General features: G+C 43.3%; 1 protein-coding gene across 1 annotated transcript in view; it reads right to left on the bottom strand.

Moving 5' to 3' along the window:
* The window catches only part of ptk7b (protein tyrosine kinase 7b), a 377620-nt gene that overhangs the window by 49102 nt on the left and 301396 nt on the right, over positions 1-27122 (bottom strand). Inside the window, exons 8-15 of the mRNA XM_080193066.1 lie at positions 26856-26989; positions 26187-26322; positions 15993-16112; positions 13403-13549; positions 12647-12797; positions 7188-7315; positions 6882-7082; positions 551-706 (exon numbers count right to left, since the gene is read on the bottom strand). Of these exons, the coding sequence (XP_080049192.1) occupies positions 551-706; positions 6882-7082; positions 7188-7315; positions 12647-12797; positions 13403-13549; positions 15993-16112; positions 26187-26322; positions 26856-26989 (1173 nt within the window). The remainder of the gene's footprint in view (positions 1-550; positions 707-6881; positions 7083-7187; positions 7316-12646; positions 12798-13402; positions 13550-15992; positions 16113-26186; positions 26323-26855; positions 26990-27122) is intronic.

The raw sequence follows: 27122 nt of genomic DNA, 5'->3' as shown, positions 1-27122 counted from the left end.
CAATATACTCATGCCTGATTTTCTATCTCAATTTCATTTCTCTGCCTAATCCAAATATGCATTGATTCTTTGATCTCAGTCTTCAAAATGTTCAATGAAGAAGCATCCACAACCAACTTAAATTGAGGATTCCAAGATTCACAACCTATTGGGTGAAGAAATCTCTCCTCATCTCAGTACTAAATGACTAACCCTTTATCCCAAGGCAGTCTCTCCATGTTTTGCATTCCAACAGACAAGATAAATAATTTCTGTCTAACTTATCAAGCCCTTTAAGATCAGATTTCCACTCAACAGGTACACATATTACTCCCGCCTGCAGGGTACATTGAAATTATTTAATGGCTTTGCATTACCATATTGCAATATTTCAACATCCCATCCTCTGATCTGGCATTACATTACCATGATTGCAATAGTGGAGACAGTGGACAATATACTTGCTCTAACGTGGCTTGTGGGATATTAGTTATAATCTTTGCTATGGCTGGAATTTGTCAACTTGATTCCTGCAAAAAGTCAGGGAGGCATTTACGTCTTTACAACATACCTAAGGTTGTGATTGCCTTAAGATTTGAGCGAGGGAAGTGCAATTTATCATGCATGCTGTGGCGCTTGTTGGACATGACTGTCATACTGATGTTATTCATGGATGCCTCCTCCTGAATCTCAGCTGTTAGCTGGCCATTCTGCTGCAAAGTCCCACCTGTATTTAAAGAATATAAAGATTTCAAAACATGTACTCAATCCAACTATTTGGATCATTATAATCCATAAATTATATAAAAAGAAACATACATACACATACACCCACCCATGCACAAACAATTAATCAAAGCAAGATTGCATCTGTACAGCACATTCCATGATATCCCAAAGTGCTTTGCAGTCATTTAAATATATGTGTAGTCACGTTGTAATGTGGGAAATGCAGCAGTTAGTTTGCACACAGGCTCCCACAAACATAGATCAGATATTATTTTTGGGATGCTGATTAAGGGATAAATGTTGGCCAGGTCACCAAGGAAAATATCTCATCTTTTTCAAAAATATGCCATGGGAATATTTTACTTTCACCTCAGATGTCAGATGGGACCTTGTTTTAATGTCTCACCTGAAAGATAGCATTTCTGGCAATATAGCACTCTGTCGGTACCGCATTGAAGTAAATCTGAAATTTGTGCCGAAATCTTGAGGCCCACAGCCTTCTAATCCAGAAGCAACAGTGCAACCAACTGAGCCATGGCTGACAATCAAGCAACTTATTGCGTTATGAAAGTAATTTTTCATTCAAAATTTTCTGTCCAATGTAATCACTGCGTAAAATCATAGAATGATAGAATAGCCTTCTTCTGTGACATAACCATTCAGCCATCATATCCAAGGGAGCTCCTCACAACAGCAACTCAGCTAGACTCAATCTCCCACCTTTTCTTTGCAGCCCCACAAACTTTCTCTCTTCAGATAATTATTCAATTCTCTTTTGAAAGCCATGATTCCACCTGTCTCTGCCATGTTTTTACATTCTCAGAAAGTGCATCCTGATCCTATTTTCTTTTCATGGGTTATCTTTGGTTCTTGTGCCATTCATCTTAAAAAGGAGTCCTCTGGTTCTTCACCCACCAATTAGAACAATTTCTCTTGAACAAACACCTTTATCAAATCTCCTTTCAACATCTTCTTGTAAAGAGCACCACTTGCCTTAGCTTCACCAATCTACGCAACTGAACTTCCTCATCATTTCGAAAAAAATGTTCTGTACTTTCCCAAAAGATATTTGCTAACTTGGGATGTCCAGAATTGGACTAGATGATCCTCATTTTTCTTATTATTCACTTGTGTGACATGGGCATCTCTGGCTGGCCAGCATTAATTGCCCATCCCGAGTTGCCCTTGGAGGGCAGTTGAAAACCAACCACATTGCTGTGGCTCTGGGCTCTGGAGTCACACGTAGGTCAGGCCAGGTTAAGAATGATAGATTTATTCCCTTAGTGAACCAGATGGGTTTTTCCAACAATTGACAATGGTTTCAAGGTCATAAGTAGATTCTTAATTCCAGATATTTTTTAATGAATTCAAAATCCATCAGCTGCTGTGGTGGGATTTGAACCTGGGTCCCCAAAACATTAGCTGAGATTCTGGATTAATATTCCAGCAATAATACCAGTAGGCCATCGTCTCCCCTGAAAGCCCAGTGTTGCCATGAGGCTTTGTATTTGTCTCACAACTAAGTTGTGTTGGTTGTGACAAGGCCATGTTCTTTTGTTGGGAGCAGGGTATTGTTCCTACCCTCTCTCTACCAATAAAACCTCTGCAGAAGTCTGTGTCCTTTCTAACTCTGGTACTGCAGTTGCCAAAGAGGATCAGCTTGAGATTCAGGCCAAAAATTGTTCAAAGCTGGAGTAAAATTCTTCTTTGGACTCATCTATAGTTTCCAATATTGAGGTGAATGGGGTGAGCGCACTGGTTCTCAGCCAGGGTGAGCTGAAGAGTCATGAGACGTTCATTTATCCCACAAATGGAGTCTGAAATGGTTATCTAGTTCATTTTTAATGGTGAAGCTGAACCCATGGAGCCAGAGATCTTCTTTTCCTTCACATTTCCACTTTGTTTCTTAGTTGGCCTTTCCCTGCCAACTGTGTCTCGCTTAGGGCAGCAATGTCAATGCAAAATGCCTGCGCTCCAAGGCAACGATAGCAGTACACCTGTTCATCTGTCATCGTTGGGGTTGTCCATCAGGGCCCTAACATTCCAGGTCCCAAACTTATTTTTAAGGGGTGGGAGATGCCTGTGTGTAAGTTCTTTTAACATAGGTACCACGAGGGCTTGATGGAGCAAGGCTCTGACACAGTGGAAGGGGGTCCAGTGACCACAGGAAACCAGGCTCCACTGTATGGGCCTATGACATGCAAGCACACATACCCTTACTGTCCTCCTTCCCAAAGGAGCTCTCATCCGTGGGTTTCATAAAATTAAATGGCGACTTCTAAGTTCATGAGGATGGCAATGGCCTCTGGCTGTGAATAGACAAGATCCCGCATGGCAGGCTAGTTAGGAAGCTTCAGTCGCTAGGTACACTTGGAGAGGTAGTAAATTGGACTAGACATTGACTCAATGGAAGAAGCCAGAGAGAGTGGCAGTGGAGGATTGCTTCTCTGAGTGGAGGCCTGTGACTAGTGGTGTGCCACAGGGATCAGTGCTGGGTCCATTGTTGTTTGTATCTATACCAGTGATCTGGATGATAATGTGGTGAATTGGATCAGCAAATTTGCTGATGATACAAAGATCGGAGGTGTAGTGGACAGTGAGAAAGGTTTTCAAAGCTTGCAGAGGGATTTGGACCAGTTCGAAAATGGGCTGAAAAATGGCAGATAGAGTTTATTGTAGACAAGTGTGAGATATTACACTTTGGAAGGACAAACCAAAGTAGAACATACAAGGTAAATGGGAGGACACTGAAGAGTGCAGTAGAACAGAGGGAGCTGGGAATACAGAGACATAATTCCCTAAAAGTGGCGTCACAAATAGATAGGGTCATAAAGAGTGCTTTTGGTACACTGGCCTTTATAAATCAAAGTATTGAGTATAAGAGTTGGAATGTTACAGTGAGGTTGTATGAGACCTTGGTGAGGCTGAATTTAGAGTATTGTGCACAATTTTGGTCATCTAATTACAGGAAGGACAATAATAAGGTTGAAAGAGTGCAGAGAAGGTTCACAAGGATGTTGCCAGGACCTGAGAAACTGAGCCACAAAGAAAGGTTGAATAGATTAGGACTTTATTCCTTGCAGTGTAGAAGAATGAGGGGAGATTTAACAGAGGTGTATAAAATTATGATGGGTATAGATAGAGTGAATGCAAGCAGGCTTTTTCCACTGAGGCTAGAGGAGAAAAAAACGTAGAGGACATAGGTTAAGGGTGAAGGGGGAAAAGTTGAATGGGAATATTGGTGGGGGTGGGGGGGGCTTCTTCACAGAGAGAGCGGTGGGAGTGTGGAATGAGCTGCCAGATGAAGTGGTGAATACGAGCTCACTTTTCACATTTAAGAAATACTTGGACAGATACATGGATGAGAGGAGTATGGAGGGATATGGTCCAGGTGCAGGTCAATGGGGCCAGGTAGAAAAATGGTTTGGCACAGATATAAAGGGCCAAAAGGCCTGTTTCTGTGCTGTAATGTTCAATGATTCTAACAATCCCATTGCTGCCCCTCGCACTGTGAACAATCCCATTGCTGCCCCTCGCACTGTGAACAATCCCGTTGCTGCCTCTGGCTGTGAACAATCCCATTGCTGCCCCTCGCACTGTGAACAATCCCACTGCTGCCCCTCGCACTGTGAACAATCCCATTGCTGCTCCTCGCACTGTGAACAATCCCATTGCTGCCCCTCGCACTGTGAACAATCCCGTTGCTGCCTCTGGCTGTGAACAATCCCGTTGCTGCCCCTCGCACTGTGAACAATCCCGTTGCTGCCTCTGGCTGTGAACAATCCCGTTGCTGCCCCTCGCACTGTGAACAATCCCGTTGCTGCCTCTGGCTGTGAACAATCCCATTGCTGCCTCTCACTGTGAACAATCCCGTTGCTGCCTCTGGCTGTGAACAATCCCGTTGCTGCCTCTGGCTGTGAACAATCCCATTGCTGCCTCTCACTGTGAACAATCCCGTTGCTGCCTCTGGCTGTGAACAATCCCGTTGCTGCCTCTGGCTGTGAACAATCCCGTTGCTGCCTCTCACTGTGAACAATCCCATTGCTGCCTCTCACTGTGAACAATCCCGTTGCTGCCTCTGGCTGTGAACAATCCCGTTGCTGCCTCTGGCTGTGAACAATCCCGTTGCTGCCTCTGGCTGTGAACAATCCCGTTGCTGCCTCTGGCTGTGAACAATCCCGTTGCTGCCTCTGGCTGTGAACAATCCCGTTGCTGCCTCTGGCTGTGAACAATCTCATTGCTGCCTCTGGCTGTGAACAATCCCGTTGCTGCCTCTGGCTGTGAACAATCCCGTTGCTGCCTCTGGCTGTGAACAATCCCATTGCTGCCTCTCACTGTGAACAATCCCGTTGCTGCCTCTCACTGTGAACAATCCCGTTGCTGCCTCTCACTGTGAACAATCCCGTTGCTGCCTCTGGCTGTGAACAATCCCGTTGCTGCCTCTGGCTGTGAACAATCTCATTGCTGCCTCTGGCTGTGAACAATCCCGTTGCTGCCTCTGGCTGTGAACAATCCCGTTGCTGCCTCTCACTGTGAACAATCCCGTTGCTGCCTCTGGCTGTGAACAATCCCGTTGCTGCCTCTGGCTGTGAACAATCCCATTGCTGCCTCTCACTGTGAACAATCTCATTGCTGCCTCTGGCTGTGAACAATCCCGTTGCTGCCTCTCACTGTGAATGGCTATATCATTGTCCCAAAACAAGTGCACTACCAGGAGCTTCAACACAGCAAGTGAATCCCAGGAAGAAAAGGAAACACTTCAAGGATACCCTTAAAGTCTCCTTGAAAACGTGCAACATGTCCATTGTTAGCTGGGAATCCCTGTCCTAAGACTGCCCGAAGTACAGGAAAGGCATCTGGGAAGGAACCAAACATCTTTAGTTTCATTGCCAAGGACAAGCTGAAGGCAAGTGTCAAAGACAAAGGAGCGCATGGCAATCCAGATAACCCACCCACCCAGTCCCCTAACCACTATCTAATCCACCTGTGACAAGGACTGTGGGTTGCACATTGGGCTCCTGAGTCACCTGAGAACTCATTCTTAGTGTGGATGCAAGTCATTCTCAACCCTGAAAGACCATCTAAAACAAAATTGACAGCATTCTTTTCTCCAGTGAAAACAAATGCAAAGTGTTCATTTAGTACCACAACCATGTCCTCTGCATCCACCAGATGGTCTTTTTGGTCCTTAACTAGTTCCAATCTGACTTTGATTTTTTTTACAATTTAGAATCATAGAACCCAAGAACCCTACAATACAGGAGGCAGCCATTCGGCCCATCGAGCCTGCACCAACCACAATCCCACCCAGGTCCTCATAACCCCATGCACTTACCCTAGCCAATCACCCTGACACTAACGGTCAACTTAGCATAGTCAATCCACTTAACTCGCATATCTTCGGACTGTGGAAGAAAACTGGAGCACCCAGGGGAAACCCACTCTCTTGCATAGGGAGAATGTGCACAGACAGTGACCCAGCCAAGAATAAACCCGGGTCCCTAGCGCTGTGAAACAACAGTGCTAACCACTGTGCCAGTGTGCCATCACATCGGGACAAGAAATGTCACTTGCTTTTTGACGGGGGGCTCATGGAAGAAACACAAGCGGGGAGGATGAAAGGCTGCAGAGTTGGGAACCATCGAGGTGCACATTCCTACAGGAAATGGAACGGAGAAAACGAAGGGAAAGATGCACAGATTTTGAATACTGTAATGCTTCGGTTTCCAACATCCCCTAAAATTGAAGCCTTTGACCAATTATACTCACCCATTTTAGCTTATCGAACATAGAAAGTAACGAGCTGTGCCGGTGATGGATAAAATCATCTTCATTCATGGTGGTCAGTGATTCACTGAACTTAAAAATTTATACATTTCTATTTAAAGACATTCAGGTTTCCAAATATCCTACTATTCTATTTCCTATTCACTTTCTTCTCCCCTTTTCCCCCTCTTATTTCCTTTTTCAGTTCTCGACTATATTCAGCTTTATTCTCTGCTATGAGCCTGAAATTCACCATTTCTCATCCTGCTTTTTATTAAACAAAAGGAAATCGAAGAGTTGCAAAAAATATGAGAAACAAATGTGGTTCATCACAAACCCCACCTCCTGCACCATATTGATCTGCAACATTATATCTGCCAAAATCAAGAGCTACACATGCAGCTTACCATTCAGCACCTCCATTTCCGGTTCCTCTCCCTCTGGACCCTTGTGCAACCTCTTTGCCTTTCGCCTTTTTTTGCAATAGAACATTAGACCTAATACAATGATGATGTAAGCTACTGCAGCTCCCACAGACAGTCCAATCGTCTGGATCATCTTATATGGAGTAGGCTGGTTTTCATTTTCATCAGGAATGGGCGGCTTACCTTCAAGATCATACAATAAAAAAGTAAATTCAAGTTTTTTGCTATTTTCAAATCAATATGCAAATATTAAACAGTGTGATGTGTAAATCAGCAATCGTTACTCACTAACAACATAGAGGAAAGCATCTCGGTGCTCGATGTTGCAGTTGTTGCCAGCAATACAGGTGTATTTCCCACTATCCTCTGCACTGACATCATAGATTACCAGGGACCCATTTGCTACTTTCTGTACCCTGTGGTAAAGAATTCAGAAACAAACCATGAGAAGAATTAGCCAAGACTGCTCAGTAGAAGGATTAATAATTGAAAGAAATATTCCAGATACCTTTAAATGGCACTAGCAGATGTTTATGCCGAATTAGGTATATGATTGGTTAGCACAGTTCAATACTTCAGAGGATGTGTGAAGTTTGAAGCAGGTTCTGGGCAGATTTTGTGCTTAGCTGTCAAAATACTACATCCAAGGTGCAGGAAGATGGATGGGTGCCTGCCAGACGGGGGAGGCAGCCAGTGCAGGGGGCCCCTATGGCTATGCCTCTATCTAACAAGCATGCCGTTCTGGACACTAATGAGAAGAAAGGTCCATCAGGCGACAGCAATAGCAGTGGCCAGAGCAAAAGCACCCCAGAGGGGGTGATACAAAACATAACAAAGCAATAGTGATAGGGGATTCAATAGTCAGGGACACAGGCAGGCGTTTCTGTGGCCGCAAGAGACTCCAGGGTGGTAGTTTGCCTCCCTGATGCCAGGGTCCTGGATGTCTCCAAGTGGGTACAAAGCATCCTAAAACGTGATGTAAATCAGACAGATGTCATTGTTCACATGGCACGGATGTAATAGGTAGGAAGAGTCGTGAGGTCCTGCAACGGCAATTTAGGGATAGGAAGTTAAAAAGTAGGACCTCATGCCAAATGCTAGTGAGGCTAGGAACAGGGAGATAGTGCAGTTGAACTTATGACTGAACAGGGGGATTTCAGATTTGTGGATCATTGGGGTGTCTTCCAGGGAAGGTGAGGCCTGTAGAAGGATGGATTACACCTGAACTGGAGAGGCACGAATATCCTGGCTGGGAGATTTGCTAGTGTGGTTCAGGTGGGTTTAACTAGCATGCGGGAAATCAGAACAGTAGGTCAGCAAGTCTAGAAACTGGGGATGAGCATGGGACAAAGACCAGTCTAGATAAGAGGAACAGCAGGAATTCGAACTCAGTGGGCTCAGAGGTCTGGATGCATCTGTTTCAATGCAAGGAGTATTACAGGTAAGACAGACAAACTGGGAGCTCTGATTCATTCACAGAATTTGGATGTGATTGTGGAATGGAGATTTGGTAAAAGGAGGGGCAGGATGGCAGCTAAATATTCCAGGATATAGGCGTTTTAGGCGAGACAGAGGGGAAGGCAAAAGAGGTGAGAGAGTTGCAGTACAGATGCATTACAACTGTACAGAGAGAGGACACCTTGGAAGAATCATGTAACAAGACACTGTGGGTAGAGCTCAGAAACAGGAAGGGAGCAATTGCTACGATGGGGGGTTACTACAGGCCTCCCAACAGCCCTCTGGAAGTTGAAGAAGAGATATGTAAGCAGATTCTGAACAGATGTCAAGGATCTGTGCTGGGTCCACTGTTATTTGTCATTGATATTAATGATTTGGATGAAAATTTAGAAGGCATGATTAGTAAGTTTGCAGATGACACCAAGATTGATAGCATAGTGGACACTGAAGAAGGTTATCTTGGATTGCAACAGGATCTTGATCAATTGGGAAGGTGGGCTGATGAATGGCAGATGGAGTTTAATTTAGATAAATGAGAGGTGATGCACTTTGGTAGATTGAACCAGGGCAGGACTTACTCAGTTAACAGTAGAGCATTATAGAACAAAGAGATCTAGGGGTACAGGTTCATAACTCCCTAAAAGTGAAGTCACAGGTGGACAGAGTGGTGAAGGAGGCATTCATAATACTTGGTTTCATGGGTCAGAACATTGAATACAAGAGTTGGGACATCTTGTTGAAGTTGGTACAAGACATTGGTAAAGCCACACTTAGAACATAGAACATAGAACATTACAGCGCAGAACAGGCCCTTCGGCCCACGATGTTGCGCCGACCAGTTACAAAAACAATGACCCACTATCCTATACCAATCCTATACTTGGAGTACTGTTCATAGTTCTGGTCACTCTATTAAAGAAAGGATATTATTAAACTAGAAAGAGTGCAGAAAAGATGTACTCAGATGCTACTAAGATTTGAGTTAGAAGGAAAGGCTGGGTCGACGGGGACTTTTTTCCCTGGAGCACAGTAGGCTTAGGGGTGATCTCATAGAGGCCTATAGAATAATGAGAGGCATAGATCAGCTAGGTAGTCAACATCTTTTCCCATAGGGGAGTCTAAAACTAGGGGGCACAGGTTTAAGGAGAGGGGAGAGATACAAAAGGTTCCAGAGGGGCATGTTTTTCACTCCAAGGATCGTGAGTGTCTGGAACAAGCTGCCAGCAGGTTGTGGTGAAAGAGTGTTATTCTAAATGGAGGTCGTAACTACTGATGTTCCACAGGGATCAGTGCTGGGACCTCTATTGTTTGTAATATATATAAATGACTTGGAAGAAAACATAGCTGATTAGCAAGTTGGCAGATGATATTAAGATTGCTGAAATTGCAGATAGTGATGAAGATTGTCAGAGAATACTGCAGGATATAGATAGGCTGGAAAGTTGGGTGGAGAAATGGCAGATGGAATTTAATCTGGACAAACGTGAGGTGATGCATTTTGGGAGGTCTGATTCAGGTGGGGACTACAAAATAAATGGCAGAACCATCAGGAGCGATCTGGGAGTACAGGTCCAAAGATCCTTAGAAGTGACAAGGTGAAGAAAGCATATGGCATGTTTGCCTTCATTGGCCGGAGCATCGAGTATAAAAGCTGGCAAATTACATTATTTAAAATGTTGGTTAGGCCACATTTGAAATACTGTATCCAAGTCCAGTCACCACACTACCAGAAAGATGTGGAAGCCCTGGAGAAAAGATTTACCAGGATGTTGTCTGGTATGGAGGGTATTAGCTATGAGGAGAGATTGAATAAACTGGGATTGTTCTCCCTGGAAAGAGGGAGGCTGAGAAGTGACCTGATAGAAGTTAATAAAATTATGAGGATCAGAAAAGGTGAACAGTTGGAAGTTTTTTTCCAGGGCAGAAATGCCAATTACAAGGGGGCACAAGTTCAAGGTAAGGTGGAAAAAATTCAGTAGAGATGTGCAGGGGAAGTTTATTTTTACACAGAGGCTGGTGGGGGCCTGTAATTCACTGCCAAGTGAGGTGGTTGAGGCAGACATGTTAGTGCCATTTAAGATTTATCTGGAGAAACACATGAACAGGTGGAGAATAGAAGGATACAGGCGATTGGTCTGAACAGGACAACGTGATCGTACAGCTTGGTGGGCCGAAGGGCCAGTTCCTACGCTGTACTGTTCTTTGTTCTTATTTTCTTGTTGTTGATTACATTATACGATTATGACCACAACGATTGTTAATGCCTATGCAAACCAAATCCCAGATGGAACCTTGGTTTCCAAACCATAGCTTTTTTTTATATTCTGAAGAAAATGTTCTTATCTCAGCAGCAAAGATGGATAGTAACACTTTTGGAATTTTGAAACTAAAAGTAAAAAATTAACAAGAGATAAAAGCACACAGGTTACAGTTACAAAGTTAAAATTAGTCTTACAAAACATTCCCCAAAAGACTCCCTACCTTGTCAAACTCACAAGTAAACACTTTCCAGGCAACATTCCCTTATAGATGTTTAACTATTAAAATACAGCAAAATACCCACAATAAAACTGTTGTCACTTTAATAAGGGCATATCACAAAACCTCAAACTTACTTCCACTCTGCTGTGGAAATCCTGAAAAATTTCAGGAACAAGGCTGCTTTCTGCAGCCTAACACTTTTCTGGCTTAATTGGATGGCTGGTTCAAATTGTACACTTTCTCCTAGCACAGAACTGTTTCCCAGGAAATCTTCCCCATGCAACCTATGCAACTCAGCCCAACATTTCTCCTCAAGTATCCTTTCATCATAGATTCAATTGTTCTCAGCACTACTTTGAACTTTGCTATCCCAAAATATAAAAGTCTTTTTATTTTCCCACTTTTGGGTCAAATAAAATTTGACAACACTCCTTTACTTCCAAAACCTTTGGGGTGTGATGCCTTATCTTGTCAGCTTGGTCTTGTTTTACTCTCTTGTGGGATCCATGAATTGGATTAAATTTGAAATTTAAAAATTGGAGCAAGCAAGGAGATGGATTCAGACCTTCCCAATCCATACTGCACATTAGCTTTATAACTTCAAGGACTGAAATTTAACAGCTGAAGAAAGAACAAGTCACACTATCTCTCAATGCAAATTTCTAAACTTGACTTATTTACTTGCAAATCTATGTGGCCCAATAACATCCATCCTTGTAATACTAAAAGAGGAATAATACCCTCAAGTTACAAGGATGTTGATTTGATTTCATTTATTATTGTCACATGTACACAGTGAAAATTATTATTTCTTGCATGCTATACAGAAAAAGCATTCCGTTCATAGAAAAGGAAAGGAGAGGATGCAAAATGTAGTGTTACGGTCATAGCTAGGGTCTAGAGAAAGATCTACTTAATACCAGATAGGTTCAATTAAAAGTCAGATGGCAGTAGGGTTGAGGCTGTCTTTGAGTCAGTTAGTACGTGTCTTCAGACTTTTGTATCTTTTTTTCAAAAGAAGAACATGGTAGAGAAATGTCCGGGTACATGGGGTCCTTGACTATGCTGGCTGCTTTTCTGAGGCAGTGGGAGGTTTAGACAGAATCAATGGATGGGAGACTGGTTTGCGTGATGGATTGGGCCCTATCCATATCAAGTACAGAGGAAAATTATTCCAGCAGTTCCATCATCAACATTACTTTTAATAATGAACCACATGAAAACTTTTATGAGCCCCAAAATTTATTTTGTTAAATACACAACCATGAATGTAAAATTCCTACAGGCTTTGAAGAGTTCAGATTTAGTTCCTGGTCTGGACTGATCTAACTACTTTCAGTTAAAGCAATGTGGAAGCTAGGATTAATGAACAATATATCTGTGTGCTATTCTGCCAGAATAGGTGCATATACCATACGGACAGCAGTAGGTTCAACAACAATATCTCCTCAACGGGTTAATGGTCATTAGGTTCTCACATGAAAAGATGGCCACTTTGGGTGAAGTATGTATGGAACTGTATCCCATCTTTAGAAGGGAAAAAAATGAGTAAAATGAATATCATCTTGTAGTGGTGGAAACATGTAGGAATGCCACAAAGGGTAGGACCTGCACACATAATTCAGCATAATTATTTTCTTATTTCAAGGATTCTGCTGGGATTGAAGAATGGATTCAGATCCTACACAACTAAAGTTTAAGTAGAGTCTTGAGCCACTTCCTCATTGACCAACAACTTAAAGTGATTGTCACAGAACTGTAGATGACAAATGAACTACCAGCTGGTAAAAAAAAAGAACACCTCATACCTTTGTGTGACCTTGCTGGAATCCAGGATCTTCTCCTTCACTTTCCAATGAATGTTAGGCTGGGGTTCCCCAGTGGCTTGACAGTTCAGCACTGCAATATACCCCTGGTATACAGTTGTGTTCTCAGGCACCATTTTAAACTTTGGCAAAACTAAGGGAAAGACACAGATAGGGAAGTTGGTTTTAAATGTGTTTTTTAAAATAAAAAAAAGTTATTCACTTGCATTTCACTACAAATTGAATAATTCTGTTTACTCTTTGCTCCTATTGCCAAATGTAAGTAAGTAGAAATTAGGTTAGAGTAAGACTCTGTCCCAATATTAGCAGATTCTGAACACACCACCTCACTGCCTAAGAGGCACAACAAAGAATTAGCTCAAGATCATCTAGGACAGCCAACAAATAGAAGAGTACTTCACTGCAATCTGAACTACAACTAAAGACAGATGACAATTCCCATGTAGCCCTCTTGATGTTCAGAGTAAGAAAGTTACTTCCTTTTATTTCTGAAAAATAAAATTGTGTATTGTTAATACATTTCATTCAATTTTAGCAACACATTTTTCATGCGTCAATGCTTTTAATTTAACTAATCACCTGAGATTGTTCAGCTCTTCGTTATTGATTTGGTGATTGAGATTACATATATGCACAAGAGGAATCAGTGATGGGTTTAAGCCTCACCACAATGCATCAACAGCTGAAACCACGTAAGCTGATCCACATGGCGGAAACACTGATAAGAGACGGTCTTACCTGCAACAATAAGGCGCACAGGTGCTCTGATTTCCCCTTGACTATTTGATGCAACACAGGCATAATATCCAGCATCACTTTTGGTCACTTTGGTAAAGTGCAACAATCCAGCTTCTTGCCTAATGTGCGGGGATATGCGACTCCCATCTGTACATGCAGATACACCAGTTCAAGACATATGAAGTCAAACAAAATGTATAGGAAAGAGGCAGTGAAGTAAAACTACACCATCAAAACACACGACAGAAAAAGGAGGCTTATCACAAAGCAGACAACTTACCACATAAATCCAAATCAACAAAAAAAGTCAAAGTGGCATTACAGATCAGTAGTTGATTGGATGCTGAGTATTGTCTTTTTCTTTTGTCTAAATGAGGGCAGTTGGATTGACTCAAAAACTTAGTTCGCAGTAGTCAAACAAATCTAGGAAAAGCAAGCCAACTCAGTCCCACCGAATGCACATCTTGATTTGTGTGTGAACTACGTTTGCCGGAAATGTTGTCAGCTGAAGGAATTTGAGCTTTGGGTTTCTGACCTACAGGAACACTTGGCTGCTTACAGTGCACATTGCATGAAGTAGTCACCCTAGTGTTTCAGAGTGTGCAGGCAGACAAGTACGAACTGACTGCCAGACTGACTAGGATAACTAGCTGATTAGTGCAGGAGGCCCAGATGCATCTCTCTTTCAAACTGGTATTTAGTTTTGAATACTGGTGAGGGTGATGGTGCAATAACGTAAGTAGAAAGAGGTTCTACAGGCAGATGTTAGGGAGTTAGGAAATAAATGACAAAGTTGGACCTCAAAAGGCAGCAAGGTGGGCGTTATGGAGTGTCACAGTAAACATCTTCCAAATTGAATTGTTAGGATAACAGATCAAAAATCCCAAGATATATTGTGAACCCATTCTAGATCCCAGCAATTTTTTGTTTTGGCACTGGCGTAAAGATGGTGATTCTCCCATCCCGCTGCACTGATATTTTTAGCACAGCGGGCTGGAAGATTTAAGCTGTGCCAGATTAGTGCAATATGGGCTGGATGTCCAGCCCTGAGAGCATCTCCCAGCGCTGGATTTCCAGCGCGGAGCTGCATAATACATGTAGCTCTTCATTTTAATATGAATTAAATAGCATTAGCGGGCCCTGGACTGAAATCACCAGGCCCACTAGCCTCTTTTCCTCTCCTGCCAGGAGTATTTCACTCCAGTGGGGATTATTATTGCTCCCCACTTGCAAGGATCTAGCAGCCCAACCTCACTGGAGTGAAGGGGGAGGGGGAGAAATCAAGGCCCTCCAGAGGAATGGACAGTGGGGGGGGGCAGGGTCACCTGTTGGAGGGGAGTCAAGACTGCGGGGGGGCGGGGGGTGTGTGTGTGTGGTGGCGGCAAGACTGCAGGGAGGGCAGTGATCGGGCCGTTGGGGGGGGGGGTGCATTGTTTGGGGGTGGGGGGTTGACAGGACTGGCGTTGCAGGGATTATTCATTTGTGTCGGAAGTAGGCTTATATTAACACTGCAATGAAGTTACTGTGAAAATCCCCGAGTCTCCACGTCCCAGTGCTTCATCAGGCACACTGAGGAATAATTTAACCGGGCCAATGTACCTAATCAGCAAGTCATTCCGTCTGTGGGAGAAAATCAGACCGCCTGGAAGAAATCCATGCAGACATGGGGAAAACGTGCAGACTCTGCACAGACAGTGACCCAAGATGGGAACTGGACATGGGTCCCTGGTGCTGTGAGGCAGCAGTGCTAACCGCTGTGTCACCATGCTAACCAGGATGTTAAAAAACTAACTGACCTCTAGTTCCCTGCCTTACGCCTTTCTCGATTTTTCAACAGGGGAGTCATATTGGCTGTTTGCCAATCTTCCGGCACCCTCCTGAAATTTAGCGAGTTTTGAGAAATGTCAACCAATGGGTTCATTATCTCTGCAGCCACTTCCATTAAAATCCTAGCATAACCATAACATGGTAGAATCTAGCGTTCAGTTTGAGTGTGAGAAACTTGGCTCACAAAGAATTGTGCTATACTTACACAATGGTAATTATACACAAATGAGGGCAGAGTTGGCTGCAGTGGACTGAGAAGGGAGTTTAGCAGGAAAGACAATTGATCAGCAATGGCAGACATTTATGAAAATAGTTCATAACAAAGGGATAGGATCTAGAACATGGAGTCACAGTCTCAGGATACAGGGCAGGCATTTAGAATTGAAGTGATGAGAAATTTATTCACACAAGTGCATGGTGAACCTGTGGGAATCCCAAACATGAAGGCTATGGAGGCCAAGTCACTGAATATATTTAAGGAGGAAATAGATTACTAGACTCTAAAGGTGTCAAGGGGTATGGGGAGGATGCTGGAGTGCAGCATTGAGATAGAAGATTAGCAATGACCATACTGAATGGTGGAGCAGGCTCAGAGGACTGAATAGCCTACTCCCTGTTCATATTTTCTGTTTCGATAATACAATTTCACGATTTGATCTGACTGAAAACAGTGTGAAGGTTTTATTGGAATTGGTTGATCTGCATCCTGTAAAACTAGTAACAAAACAAAAGAGTTCAGCATTCAGGTAGTATAAATTCTCACCGCTTTTGCTCCATTTGATGACAGGTTTCTCACGGCCAGTGGCAGAGCACTGGATTGTCATATTTTTATTTAACTCTATACACTGCTGTGACCGTGGAGGTGGTGTGAACTTGAGCTTCTCTGTAAAATACAATAATGAAGAATTGCAAGATAGAAGTGGCTTCATGTGCAGCACTTGAAATGAAAGAATCAGAGACTATTACAATGCAAAAGAGGCCCTTTGGCCCATTGAGTCTGCACCGACGCATGAAATGCCATGATCTGCCAGCCAAATCCCACTTGCCAGCTCTTAGCCCATGGTTTTGAATGCTATGGTGTGCCAAGTACTCATCCAGGTACTTTTTAAAGGATGTGAGGCAGCCCACCTCCACCACCCTCCCAGGCAGCGCATTCCAGGCCGTCACCATCCTCTGGGTAAAAAAGATTTTCCTCAAATCTCCCCAAACCTCTCACTTTTAACTTGTGCCCCCTCGTAACAGACTCTTCAATCAAGGGGAACAACTGCTCTCTATTTATTCTGTCCATGCCCCTCAATCTTGAGCACTTCAGTCAGGTCGCCCCTTAGTCTTCTCTGCCCCTCGCACCTTAAACCTACTCCCCCTAGTAACTGAGTCTTCCATCCTCAGAGAAAGCTTCTGACTATCCATTCTGTCCATGTCCCTCACAATCTTGTAGACTTCTATCATGTCGCCCCTCAACCTCCATTGTTCCAGTGAGAACAAAGCAAGTTTCTCCAACCTCTCCTCATAGCTAATGCCCTCCATACCAGGCAACATCCTGGTAAATCTTTTCTGTACCCTCTCCAAAGCTTCCATGTCCTTCTGGCAGTGTGGCAACCAGCACTGATCCCTGAGGAACGCCACTTGTCACAGCCCTCCATTCAGAAACGCACCCTTTCACTGCTACCCTCTGTTTCCTATGGCTAGACCTGTATCCAACATGCCAGCTCACCTCTAATTCCATGCGACTTCACCTTCTACACTGGTCTGCCATGAGGGACCTTGTCAAAGGCCTTACTGAAGCCCATGTAGACAGCATCCACTGCCCTATCCTCATCAATCATCTTCGTCACTTCCTCGAAAAACTTGATCAAGTTCATGAGACGTGACCTCCCCTTCACAAAACCATGTTGCCTCTCGCTAATACATCCACTTATTTTCAAGTGGGAATAAATCCTGTCTCAAAGAATCCTCTTCAATAATTTCCCTACCACTGACATTGGCTCACTGGCCTGTAATTACCTGGATTATTCTTGCTACCCTTCTTAAACAAAGGAATACACATATACGCTTTTTCCACCACCCTATTAACTTGCCTTTCTGCCTTCAGAGATCTGTGGACAAACACATCAAGGTCCCTTTGTTCCACAGAACTTCCTAGTGTCCTACCATTCATTGAGTGCTTCCTTGTCAAATTACTCCTTCCACAGAGCATCATCTCACACTTTTCAGGGTTGAATTCCATCTGCCATTTATTGGCCCATTTGACCATCTCATCTATATCTTCCTGTAACCAAGACACTCAATCTCATTGTTAAACACCCGGCCAACCTTTGTGTCATCGACAAACTTACCGATTCTTCTCCCCGCAGTCATCTATGTCATTTATACAAATGACGAACAATAGTGAGCCCAGCACAGATCCTTGTGCCTCAAGTCACTAAAGCAGCCATCTATCACCACCCTCTGTCTCCTACTACTAAGCTAATTATGAATCCACCTTATCAGATCACCCTGTATTCCATGTCTACTAGCCTTCTTAATAAGTCTCCTATGTGGGACTTTGTCAAAGGCTTTGCTGAAATCCACGTAAACAATATCAATCTACCCTCATCCACGCACTTGATTACATGCTGAAAAAATTAAATTAAATCTGTCAGATGCGATCTCCCTTTGACAAAACCACACTAGCTATCCCTGAATAAACTTTGCCTCTCCAAATGTAGATAGATTCTCTCCTTCAGGATCTTCTCCAGTAGTTTCCCAACCACAGAGATGAGACTCACTGGTCTGTAGTTCTCTGGCTTGTCTCTACAACCTTTCTTAAATAGTGGAACCACATTAGCTGTACTCCTGCTCTATGGTACCTCCCCTGTGGCCAGCGAGGAATTAAAAATTTGGGTCAGAGCCCCTGCAATTTCCTTCCTTGCCTCCCACAACAACCTGGGACACAATTCATCCGGATCTGGAGATCTGTCCACTTTTAAGCCTAACAATACCTCCAATACCTTGTCACTCCCTATGACAGGAGATGGAAATACTTTGTAAATTTCCCCGAGGTAGTACAAAAAAAAGGAATCATAATTAACTTGCACAAGTTAGTATCCCACTTCCCCCTGGATGATTTGGTGGGCCAAGGTAGTTGTACAGTGTTGTTTTTCAAACTGGAGGCCTGTGACCAGCGGTGTGCCTCAGGGATCAGTGCTGTGTCCACTGTTATTTATCATTTATATTAATGATTTGGATGAGAATATAGGAGGCATGGTTAGTAAGTTTGCCGATGACACTAAGATTGATGGCATAGTGGATAGTGAAAAAAGTTATCTCCAATTGCAACGGGATCTTGATCAATTGGGCCAGTGGGCTGATGAATGGCAGGTGGAGTTTACTTTAGATGAACGTGAGGTGGTGCATTTTGGTAGACTGAACCAGGGCAGGACTTACTAAGTTAATGGTAGGGCATTGGAGAGAGTTACAAAACAAAGAGATCTAGAGGTACATGTTCATAGCTCCTTGAAAGTGGAGTCACAGGTGGACAGAATGGTGAAGGAGGCATTTGGCATGCTTGGTTTCATCAGTCAGAACATTGAATACAGGAGTTGAAATGTCTTGTTGAAGTCATACAAGATATTGGTAAGGCCATACTTGGAATACTGTGTGCAATTCTAGTCACCGTTATATAGAAAGGATATTATTAAACTAGAAAGAGTGCAGAAAAGATTTACTAGGATGCTAATAGGATTTGAGTTATAAGGAAAGGCTGGACAGAATGGGACATTTTTCTCCAGAATGTATGAGGCTGAGGGGTGATCTTATAGAGGTCTATAAAATAATGAGGGGCACAGATCAGCTAGATAGTCAATACCTCTTCCCAAAGGTAGGGGAGTCTAAAACTTGTGGGCAGCATGGTAGCTCAGTAGTTAGCACTGCTGCTTCACAGCTACAGGGACCTGGGTTCGATTCCCAGCTTGGGTCACTGTCTGTGTGGAGTTTGCACATTCTCCTCGTGTCTGCGTGGGTTTCCTCCGGGTACTTCGGTTTCTTTCCACAGTCCAAAGATGTGCGGGTTAGGTTGATTGGCCATGCTAAAATTGCCCCTTAGCAACCTGAGGTGCATAAGTTAGAAGGAGTAGCGGTAATATACGTAGGGATTTGGAGATAAGGCCTGGTGGGATTGTAGTCAGTGCAGACACGATAGGCCGAATGGCCTCTTTCTGCACTGTAGGGTTCTATGATTCGATGAAAACTAGAGGGCATTGGTTTAAGGTGAGAGGGGAGAGATACAGAAGTGCCCAGAGGGGCAATCTTTTCACACAGAGGGTGGTGAGTGTCTGGAAGAAGCTGCCAGAGGTAGTAGTAGAGGCGGGTACAATTTTGTCTTTTAAAAAGCATTTAGATAGTTACATGGGTACAATGGGTTTACAGGGATATGGGCCAAATGCTGGCAATTGGGATTAGCTTAGGGATTTTAAAAAAGGGTGGCATGGCCAAGTTGGGCCGAAGGGCCTGTTTCCATGCTGTAAACTCTATGACTCTGAGTGTCCACCTTAAATGAGCGCAGCTGGGGAGCTAAGTACATGCCCTGACATTTTGGTGATTGAGCGAGTTAGAAGTGTCCATCCTATTCTTGTAAAATCTAATCTAGTCTGTGATTAGCAGTAACTGGAAGGTACTGTGCAAATAGACAAAGTTTATTTCTTTATTCCAGCCTTAGACAGGTAAACACAGAGCAGAGCTGAAGAGTGAATCAGCTGAATCTGGTTAATCTAGTCCCACTGCAACTGAGGAACAGAGTGCATACTGAGGAGTTTGGTGTGTGTGGGCGGAGGGGAAAGGAGGTGTTCATTTCCTTTTGCTTTTTCTATGTTTCTCACCCTGTAAAGAATTGGTTCTTACTCTACTACAGTGTTCGGTGAGTAGGAAATTGATGGTAAAGTTAATAAAAGCAACATAAATAAGTGAATCATAAAATTAAGTAGTAAATTTAAGCAAGTTAAAGATGACAGGCCGGGTGAAATGTTAAGGCTGCAGCATTTGGGAGCTCCAGAATGCCAGTGTGGTCATGCATAGACACATCTGCAGTGTTTGCAGCTTGAGGAGGTTCAGCTCAGAGTCACTGAACTGGAGGCGGAGCTGCAGACACTGCGATACAACAAGGAGAGAGAATGTTACCTGGATGCTTTGTACCAGGAGGCAGTCTTGCCACTTAGAATAGGGTCTTCCGATTTGGTCAGTGGTCAGGAACCAGAGAGAATGACTACGAATTAGTTAGCTAAGGAGATCCAGGAGGCAGGAGTGTCAGCCTCTACAATTGGCCCACAGGTTCTCTCAGCTTGTTTGGATGGGAGTGTGGACTGCTAAGTGAATGAGCAAAATGACAATGGTACAGGAGGTAGTGGCATAGCATGGATTAGTCACTGGATTAGTAATCTAGAGACACGGGTAAACTCCAGGAACCTGTGTTCAAACCTCACTACAGCAGATGGTAATTTGAATTCAATAAAAAATCTGGAACTAAAAATCGACCGATGACCATGAAACTGTTGTTGATTGCTGTAAAAACCCATCTGGTACACTAAATTCCTTTAGGGAAGGAAAGCTGCCCTGCTGACCCAGTCTGGCCAGCATGTGACTTCAGATCCACAGCAATGTGGTTGACTCTTAAACACCCTTTGAAATAGAGCGCAGTTAGGGATGGGCAATAAATGCTGGCCCTGCAAGCGACACACACATCCCCTACATTAATACAAAAAAAGCCATTCAAGTGGGAAGAACAAAAAGGTATGTTGTGGCAGCTGGGAACAGTATAATGATGGAGACTGACTCTGTTCTCTGAACAAAAAGAAAGGGGCGAGACAACTTGCCTGCCTCGACTGCAATTGTGCAGGGTTTTGGTGGGACAACACTTGGGGCATTGTGTGAAGATTTGGTGTCCTTATCTGAGGAAGGATGTCCTTGCTATAGAGGAAGTACAAGCAAAGGTTTACCAGGCTGACTCCTGGGATGGCAGGTCTGTCATATGAAGTCGGCTAGGATTATATTTGACTTATTATCGTCACATGTCTTAACATCCAGCGAAGAGTACTGTTTCTTGCAATACAGACAAAACATACATAGAGAAGGAAACGAGAGAGTGCAGAATGTAGCATTACAGTCTTAGCTAGGGTGTAAAAAAAAATCAACTTAATGCAAGGTTAGTCTATTCAAAAGACTGACAGCAACAGGGAAGAAGCTGTTCTTGAGTCGATTGGTACGTGACCTCAGACTTTTGTATCTTTTTCCCAATGGAAGGTGGCAGAAGAGAGAACCATGTGTGGGGTCCTTTATTATGCTGGCTGCTTTGCCAAGGCAGTGGGAAGTTTAGACAGAGTGAGTAGATGGGAGGCTGGTTTGCATGATGGGTTGGGCTACATTCACAACCTTCTGTAGTTCCTTGCGGTCTTGGGCACAGCAGGAGCCATACCAAGCTGTGATATAACCAGAAAGAATGCTTTCTATGGTGCATCTGTAAAAGTTGGTGAGAGTCGTAGTTGACATGTCAAATTTCTTTAGTCTTCTGTGAAAGTAGAAGCATTGGTGGGCTTTCTTAACTATAGTGCCAGCATGGGGTGACCAAGACAGATTGTTGATGATCTGGACAATTTGAAGCTCTCGACCATTTCTATTTCATTTTGTTGACATTGAGGAGAAATTATTGTCACCACACCAGTTCATCAGATTCTCTATCTTATTCCTGTACTCCGTCTCATCATTGTTTGAGATCCGACCCACTATGGAGGCATCATCAGCAAACCTGAAAATCGAGTTGGAGGGGAATTTGGCCACGCAGTTGTTGGTGTACAAGGAGCATAGTAGGGGACAGAGGACATAGCTTTGTAGGGCACCAGTGTTGAGGATGATTGTAGAGGTGTTCTTGCCTATCCTTACTGATTATGATCTGTGAGTTAGGAAGTTCAGGATCCAGTCGCAGAGGGAGGAGCTGAGGCCCTGGCCACAGAGTTTGGAGAGGAGTTTCATAGGAATAATGGTATTGAAGGCTGAGCTGTAGTCAATAAATAGGAGTCTGACATAGGTGTTTTTGTTATCTAAGTGTTCCAGGATCGAGTGCAGGGCCAGGGAGATGGCGTCTGGTATAGACTTGTTGCGACAGTAGACAAACTGTAGTGGATCTAGGCAATCTGGGAGGCTGGAATTGATTTGTGCCATATCTAACTTTTTGAAGCACTTCATAATGATGGATGTCAGAGCCACCTGACGATAGTCATTAAGACATGCTGCTTCGCTTTTCTTTGGTACCGGGATGACGGTCATCATCTTGAAGCAGATAGGGACCTCAGATTGTTGTAAAGAGAGGTTGAAGATGTCTGTGAATACCCCTGCCAGCTGATCTGCGCAGGATCTGAGTGTTCGTCTGGGTACCCCATCCAGACCAGTCGCTTTCCATGCATTGACATTTGAGAAAGCTGCTCTGACGTTTGCAATACTGACCTCAGATACAGGGTCATCCGAGGCTTTCGGGGTAGAGGGCACGCTCTTGCTGATTTCTTTCTCAAAAGAGGCATAGAATGCATTGAGCTCATCAAGAAGGGATGCACATTCTCCTTGTGTCTGTGTGGGTTTCCTCAAGGTGCTCCGGTTTCCTCCCACAGTCCAAAAATGTGCAGATTAGGTGGATTAGCCATGCTAAATTGTCCCTTAGTCTCAGAATAAATGCATGGGGTTATGGGGATAGGACCTGGGTGGATTGTAGTCAGTGCAGACTTGATGGGCTGAATGGCCACCTTCTGCATTGTGATTATAAATCTGAAAAAAATTATTGAGTGGTAATATGTGTAGTACGGATGAGCAGAGAGATCTTGGTGTCCATGTGCATAGATCCCTGAAAGTTGGCACCCAGACTGATAGGGTTAAGAAGGCGTATGGTGTGTTAACTTTTATTGGTAGAGGGATTGCGTTTCGGAGGCATGAAGTCATATTGCAGCTGTACAAAATTCTGTACAGCCTTCCCACCATGCCAGGCAACATCCTGGTAAATTGCCTCTGCACCCTTTCCAATGCTTGCACATCCTTCCGATAATGCGGTGACCAGAACTGTACGCAATACTCCAGGTGCTGCACCTGGAGTATTAAAGGCGTGGAATGCCCTGCCTGCAACAGTAGTGGAATCGCCAACATTAAGGGCATTTAAATGGTCATTGGATAAACATATGGATGATATTGGAATAGTGTAGGTTAGATGGGCTTTAGATTGGTTCTTCGCAATATTGAGGGCGAAGGGCCTGTACTGTCCTGTAATGTTCTACGTTCTATATTTGGGGGCTTGGATTACCCAAATATTATAAGGGAAGGCATTTGGGTCTTGCCTACCATTAGGACAGCTGATGAGAGACACACACTGCCTTTTTTTGAGAGGCATATCCCCCTTCCCCCCCAGGCAGTGGCAAGGCTACCACAAACCTTCCCCTGGAATCAAGACCCCAGAAACACAAGTCCCACCTACAGAAAGTTGAGGGCCAATTATAAACCAGCAGCTCTTACACTCAGCAAAGTCACTGGGGAGGTCATGGCTGCTGTTAAAAAACAAGCCACCAAAGTGTCAGGATACCAGAGCAATCCAGGCCATAGGTAACTAATTGGAGAGGGGTTTCATTTGGGTGGTCAGCACCAACCTTCCTCCTCCTCCCACAAACAGAAAGTGACAAGGTGGACCCACAATATTACCTGTCATACAGGCTGCAGCTGGGTTAATATCAGTGGCGGCGAGTTGAAGCTCTGGAGTGGTCATTAATTTGCCACTTAAGGTTCTCAATTGGTACTGTGGGAATATCTGTGTTGTGTTTGTTAGAAATAAAGTATAGTTTTAAGTTTAAGTTTAATTTATGTGCTTAAAAAGAGTTAAAACTTCAGTGCAGTTTCATGTTGAACAAAGGTGTCTGCAAGTCTGTGGGTTTAGTTTCACTTTAAGCTTTATTGACATTGTAATAAGGATTTTACAACATAAAAACATAGAAAGTTTAAAAACTAAGCTGCTGTTTAGCAACCAGAGGCCCACACTGAAAAGCAGAAGTAGTTGTGGTTCTGTCTGATACAGGCCACTCGAAGACGTTCCATAGAAGCTGCCATATAGAACAATACAGGGCGACAGAAAGCAAGTCTCAGAAACTAGGCATATGGATTAAAATAATATATCAGGAAGACAGTTCAGACTAAGGAAGAAAAAAATGGAAATCTTAACAAGATCCTGTTCAGGAGAATTCAGTTAAAAAGCAGAGAAAGGGCTTTGAATTAAACAGACAACTGGAAAAACCAGAATTCAAGTTGGCTATCTGAAAAGCCAAATATCCAAAGTAACCAAAAGCTTGGTGACACTTTAATACAGCAGTGGTGTTTTGTTCACATGGCTGGATACCTGAGAGGGTGTGTGGAAGCAATCTGAGGCAGGGAATACCAAAAGGAGGCTGAAATCCTGGGGTGGATCCTTGGTGAAGGCATCTAACAGAAAGCATGGTACTGTATAAAATTCCACAGATAAATTTTATAACCTGTATTATCCTTACAAATCTATCTCTATAAGTATGGTTGAAATGCCAGAGTGTTGTATTATAGTTAACATATTCTTTTTTAATAGAAGTTTTATTATTTTATTGATAGTTCATCAACAGTTCTGTGATTGTTAATCCATGTATCCAAATAGTGATTCCATCCTGGGAGATGTCTTATCTGGTAGTATCAGCTGGGATCATAACCAGAGAGGGCAGAAATCCTGAAACATGAACAGAATTTCCTGGGCTGTGTATCTTGGCCCAACTAGGAAGGAGGTACTGCTGTATCACGGAAATAAGGTGAAACAAGTCACTGTGCTGAATACCAGGTCTTCTAAATTAGATGGCTAACTTTTTCCTTGGAGCAGAGGAGACTGAGGAGGTACATGATTGAAATGTATAAAATTATGAGAGACATAGATAGTAGACAGGAAGAAACTTTTCCCCTTGGTGAAGGGATCAATGACTAGGGGACACAGATTTAAGGTAAGCAAGAAATACGCTGCTGCATTTGCTCTTTCACCTAAACTTTGGGCCATAACTTCCTCAGAGTGACAATCAGCATCGGACTGCTATTCCGTACCTACTTACCTGCACCAAATTTTTTTCCTGCCTAACCGTAAGAGTGAATTAATAGATTTAGTAAAATGAGAGATAGATTTAATATCCCTGCACTAGAGTACAATGGTACGCTCGTAAAATGCTTATACCATGAGATCCTGACACCAGTAAAATTTGCCAACAAGTTTACTTGTTTGAGGAACAGATGGTTGAAGCTAGCTCGGTAACTGACACATTTTTGGGTGAAGGTTTAATAATAAACCTATGTCGGCAATTTTAAAACAACGACCTGTGTATTGAATAATTTCATCAGCAGTCTGTATCTGTGATATGGGGCTGAGTGTTGTATTAGATTGTTGTCCCTGTGATTGCTGTGTTAGAGCTACATCATGGGTTCTCCTCCAGAGTTTCCCTTGGATAGTTCCCTTCATACTTGAATTATGAATAAACTATTGTAACCTGTTCCAGATCTCTTGTGGTTTGTTGGAAGAAGCCTACCACAATACTCAAATGAACTCTAACAAAGGGTCATCCAGACTTGAAATGTTTGTTCTGTTCTCGCTCAACAGATGCTGTCGGACCTGCTGAGATTTCCTAGCATTTTCTGTTTTTGTTCTACCACAACATTGAATCACTAGACCTTCTTGACTCAGGCCAAACAAGTACCAGGCAGCACATTGAGGCCCCTGGCTGCAGTGTCAAAGTCTAAAGGAATTAGAGGAAAGGAGAACACGTCCCCTATTTTACAGCACAGCTGCCACAAAGCAGGTCAGTTTAAAAGTCTCGTTGAATTTAATCAATTGAAATTGTTGGTAATAAAAATTAAAGTCATTCAAGTTAGCTACCCGCAGTGAATGAATACCCACACTTACCCAAGACATGGACACGGACAGTTTCCTCAATGGTTCCTGCTGGAGTGCTGCTCTGACATTTATACAGAGTTCCATCATACACCTCCACATTATTAATACGCAGAGTTCCATTGTCGAACTCCTCAAATCGGTTGTCCTGCAAACAAATCAAGACAATTAGGAGCCATTCGCAGTCACTGGGTCCAAATCTTGGAATTCTCTCCATAATGCCATTGTGGGTGACATGGACATGGACTGCAGTGATTCAAGAAGGCAGCTCACCACCACCTCCTCAAGGCCAACTAGGGATGGGCAATAAACGCTGGCCTCCTAGCAATGCCCATGTCTCACGAATGAATAAAAAAAAAGCTAATGTCAGCCAGGGCTATGATAATGGTGCTACAATTGGTTTCAGCATTCTTGAATAATCACTGAAAGCTCCAAACTCCAAATTCAGTAGTTCTTCCTCAAAAAGAGGACATGTGAACACTGTTCACTGTGTTAATAAACCACTCAGTTGAGATATTGTTCCTGCTTGAAAAGTCTATCAACAACTGGGATCTATACCTGAGAAAGGCAGAAAAAAAATCTTCAAAAGATGGGAAGATAAATATTTCCAATTACTCTTTCTTCACCAATGAGAACAAATATAAATCACTCAGATCCCTAAGAAAATAGTGATGTACTTACACCAGAGATGTCCACACTGTTCCGGAACCACGTAACTGTGGGAATGGGGGTAGCCCGGGTACGACAGTGCAAAAATCCTGGCTTCCCTTCATCTAGCTGGCTGTTAGTTGGTTTGACCACCCACTCTGGGAATGCTGCAAAATGAATTCATAGAAGTAATTTCCATTCCTCATCATCAACATTTGTCTCGGTTTAAAATCTTATTAATGAAAGAACTATAAAGAGTTACAATGTTAATGATATGGGGATTTAAAATGATCCTAATAG

The sequence above is a fragment of the Carcharhinus amblyrhynchos genome, chromosome 7, assembly GCF_965287045.1.
Source record: "Carcharhinus amblyrhynchos chromosome 7, sCarAmb.v2.hapA, whole genome shotgun sequence".
NCBI classification, from domain to species: Eukaryota; Metazoa; Chordata; class Chondrichthyes; order Carcharhiniformes; family Carcharhinidae; genus Carcharhinus; species Carcharhinus amblyrhynchos.
The sequence above is the reverse complement of the archived record's forward strand: the minus strand, read 5'-3'. Positions and strand labels throughout refer to the sequence as shown.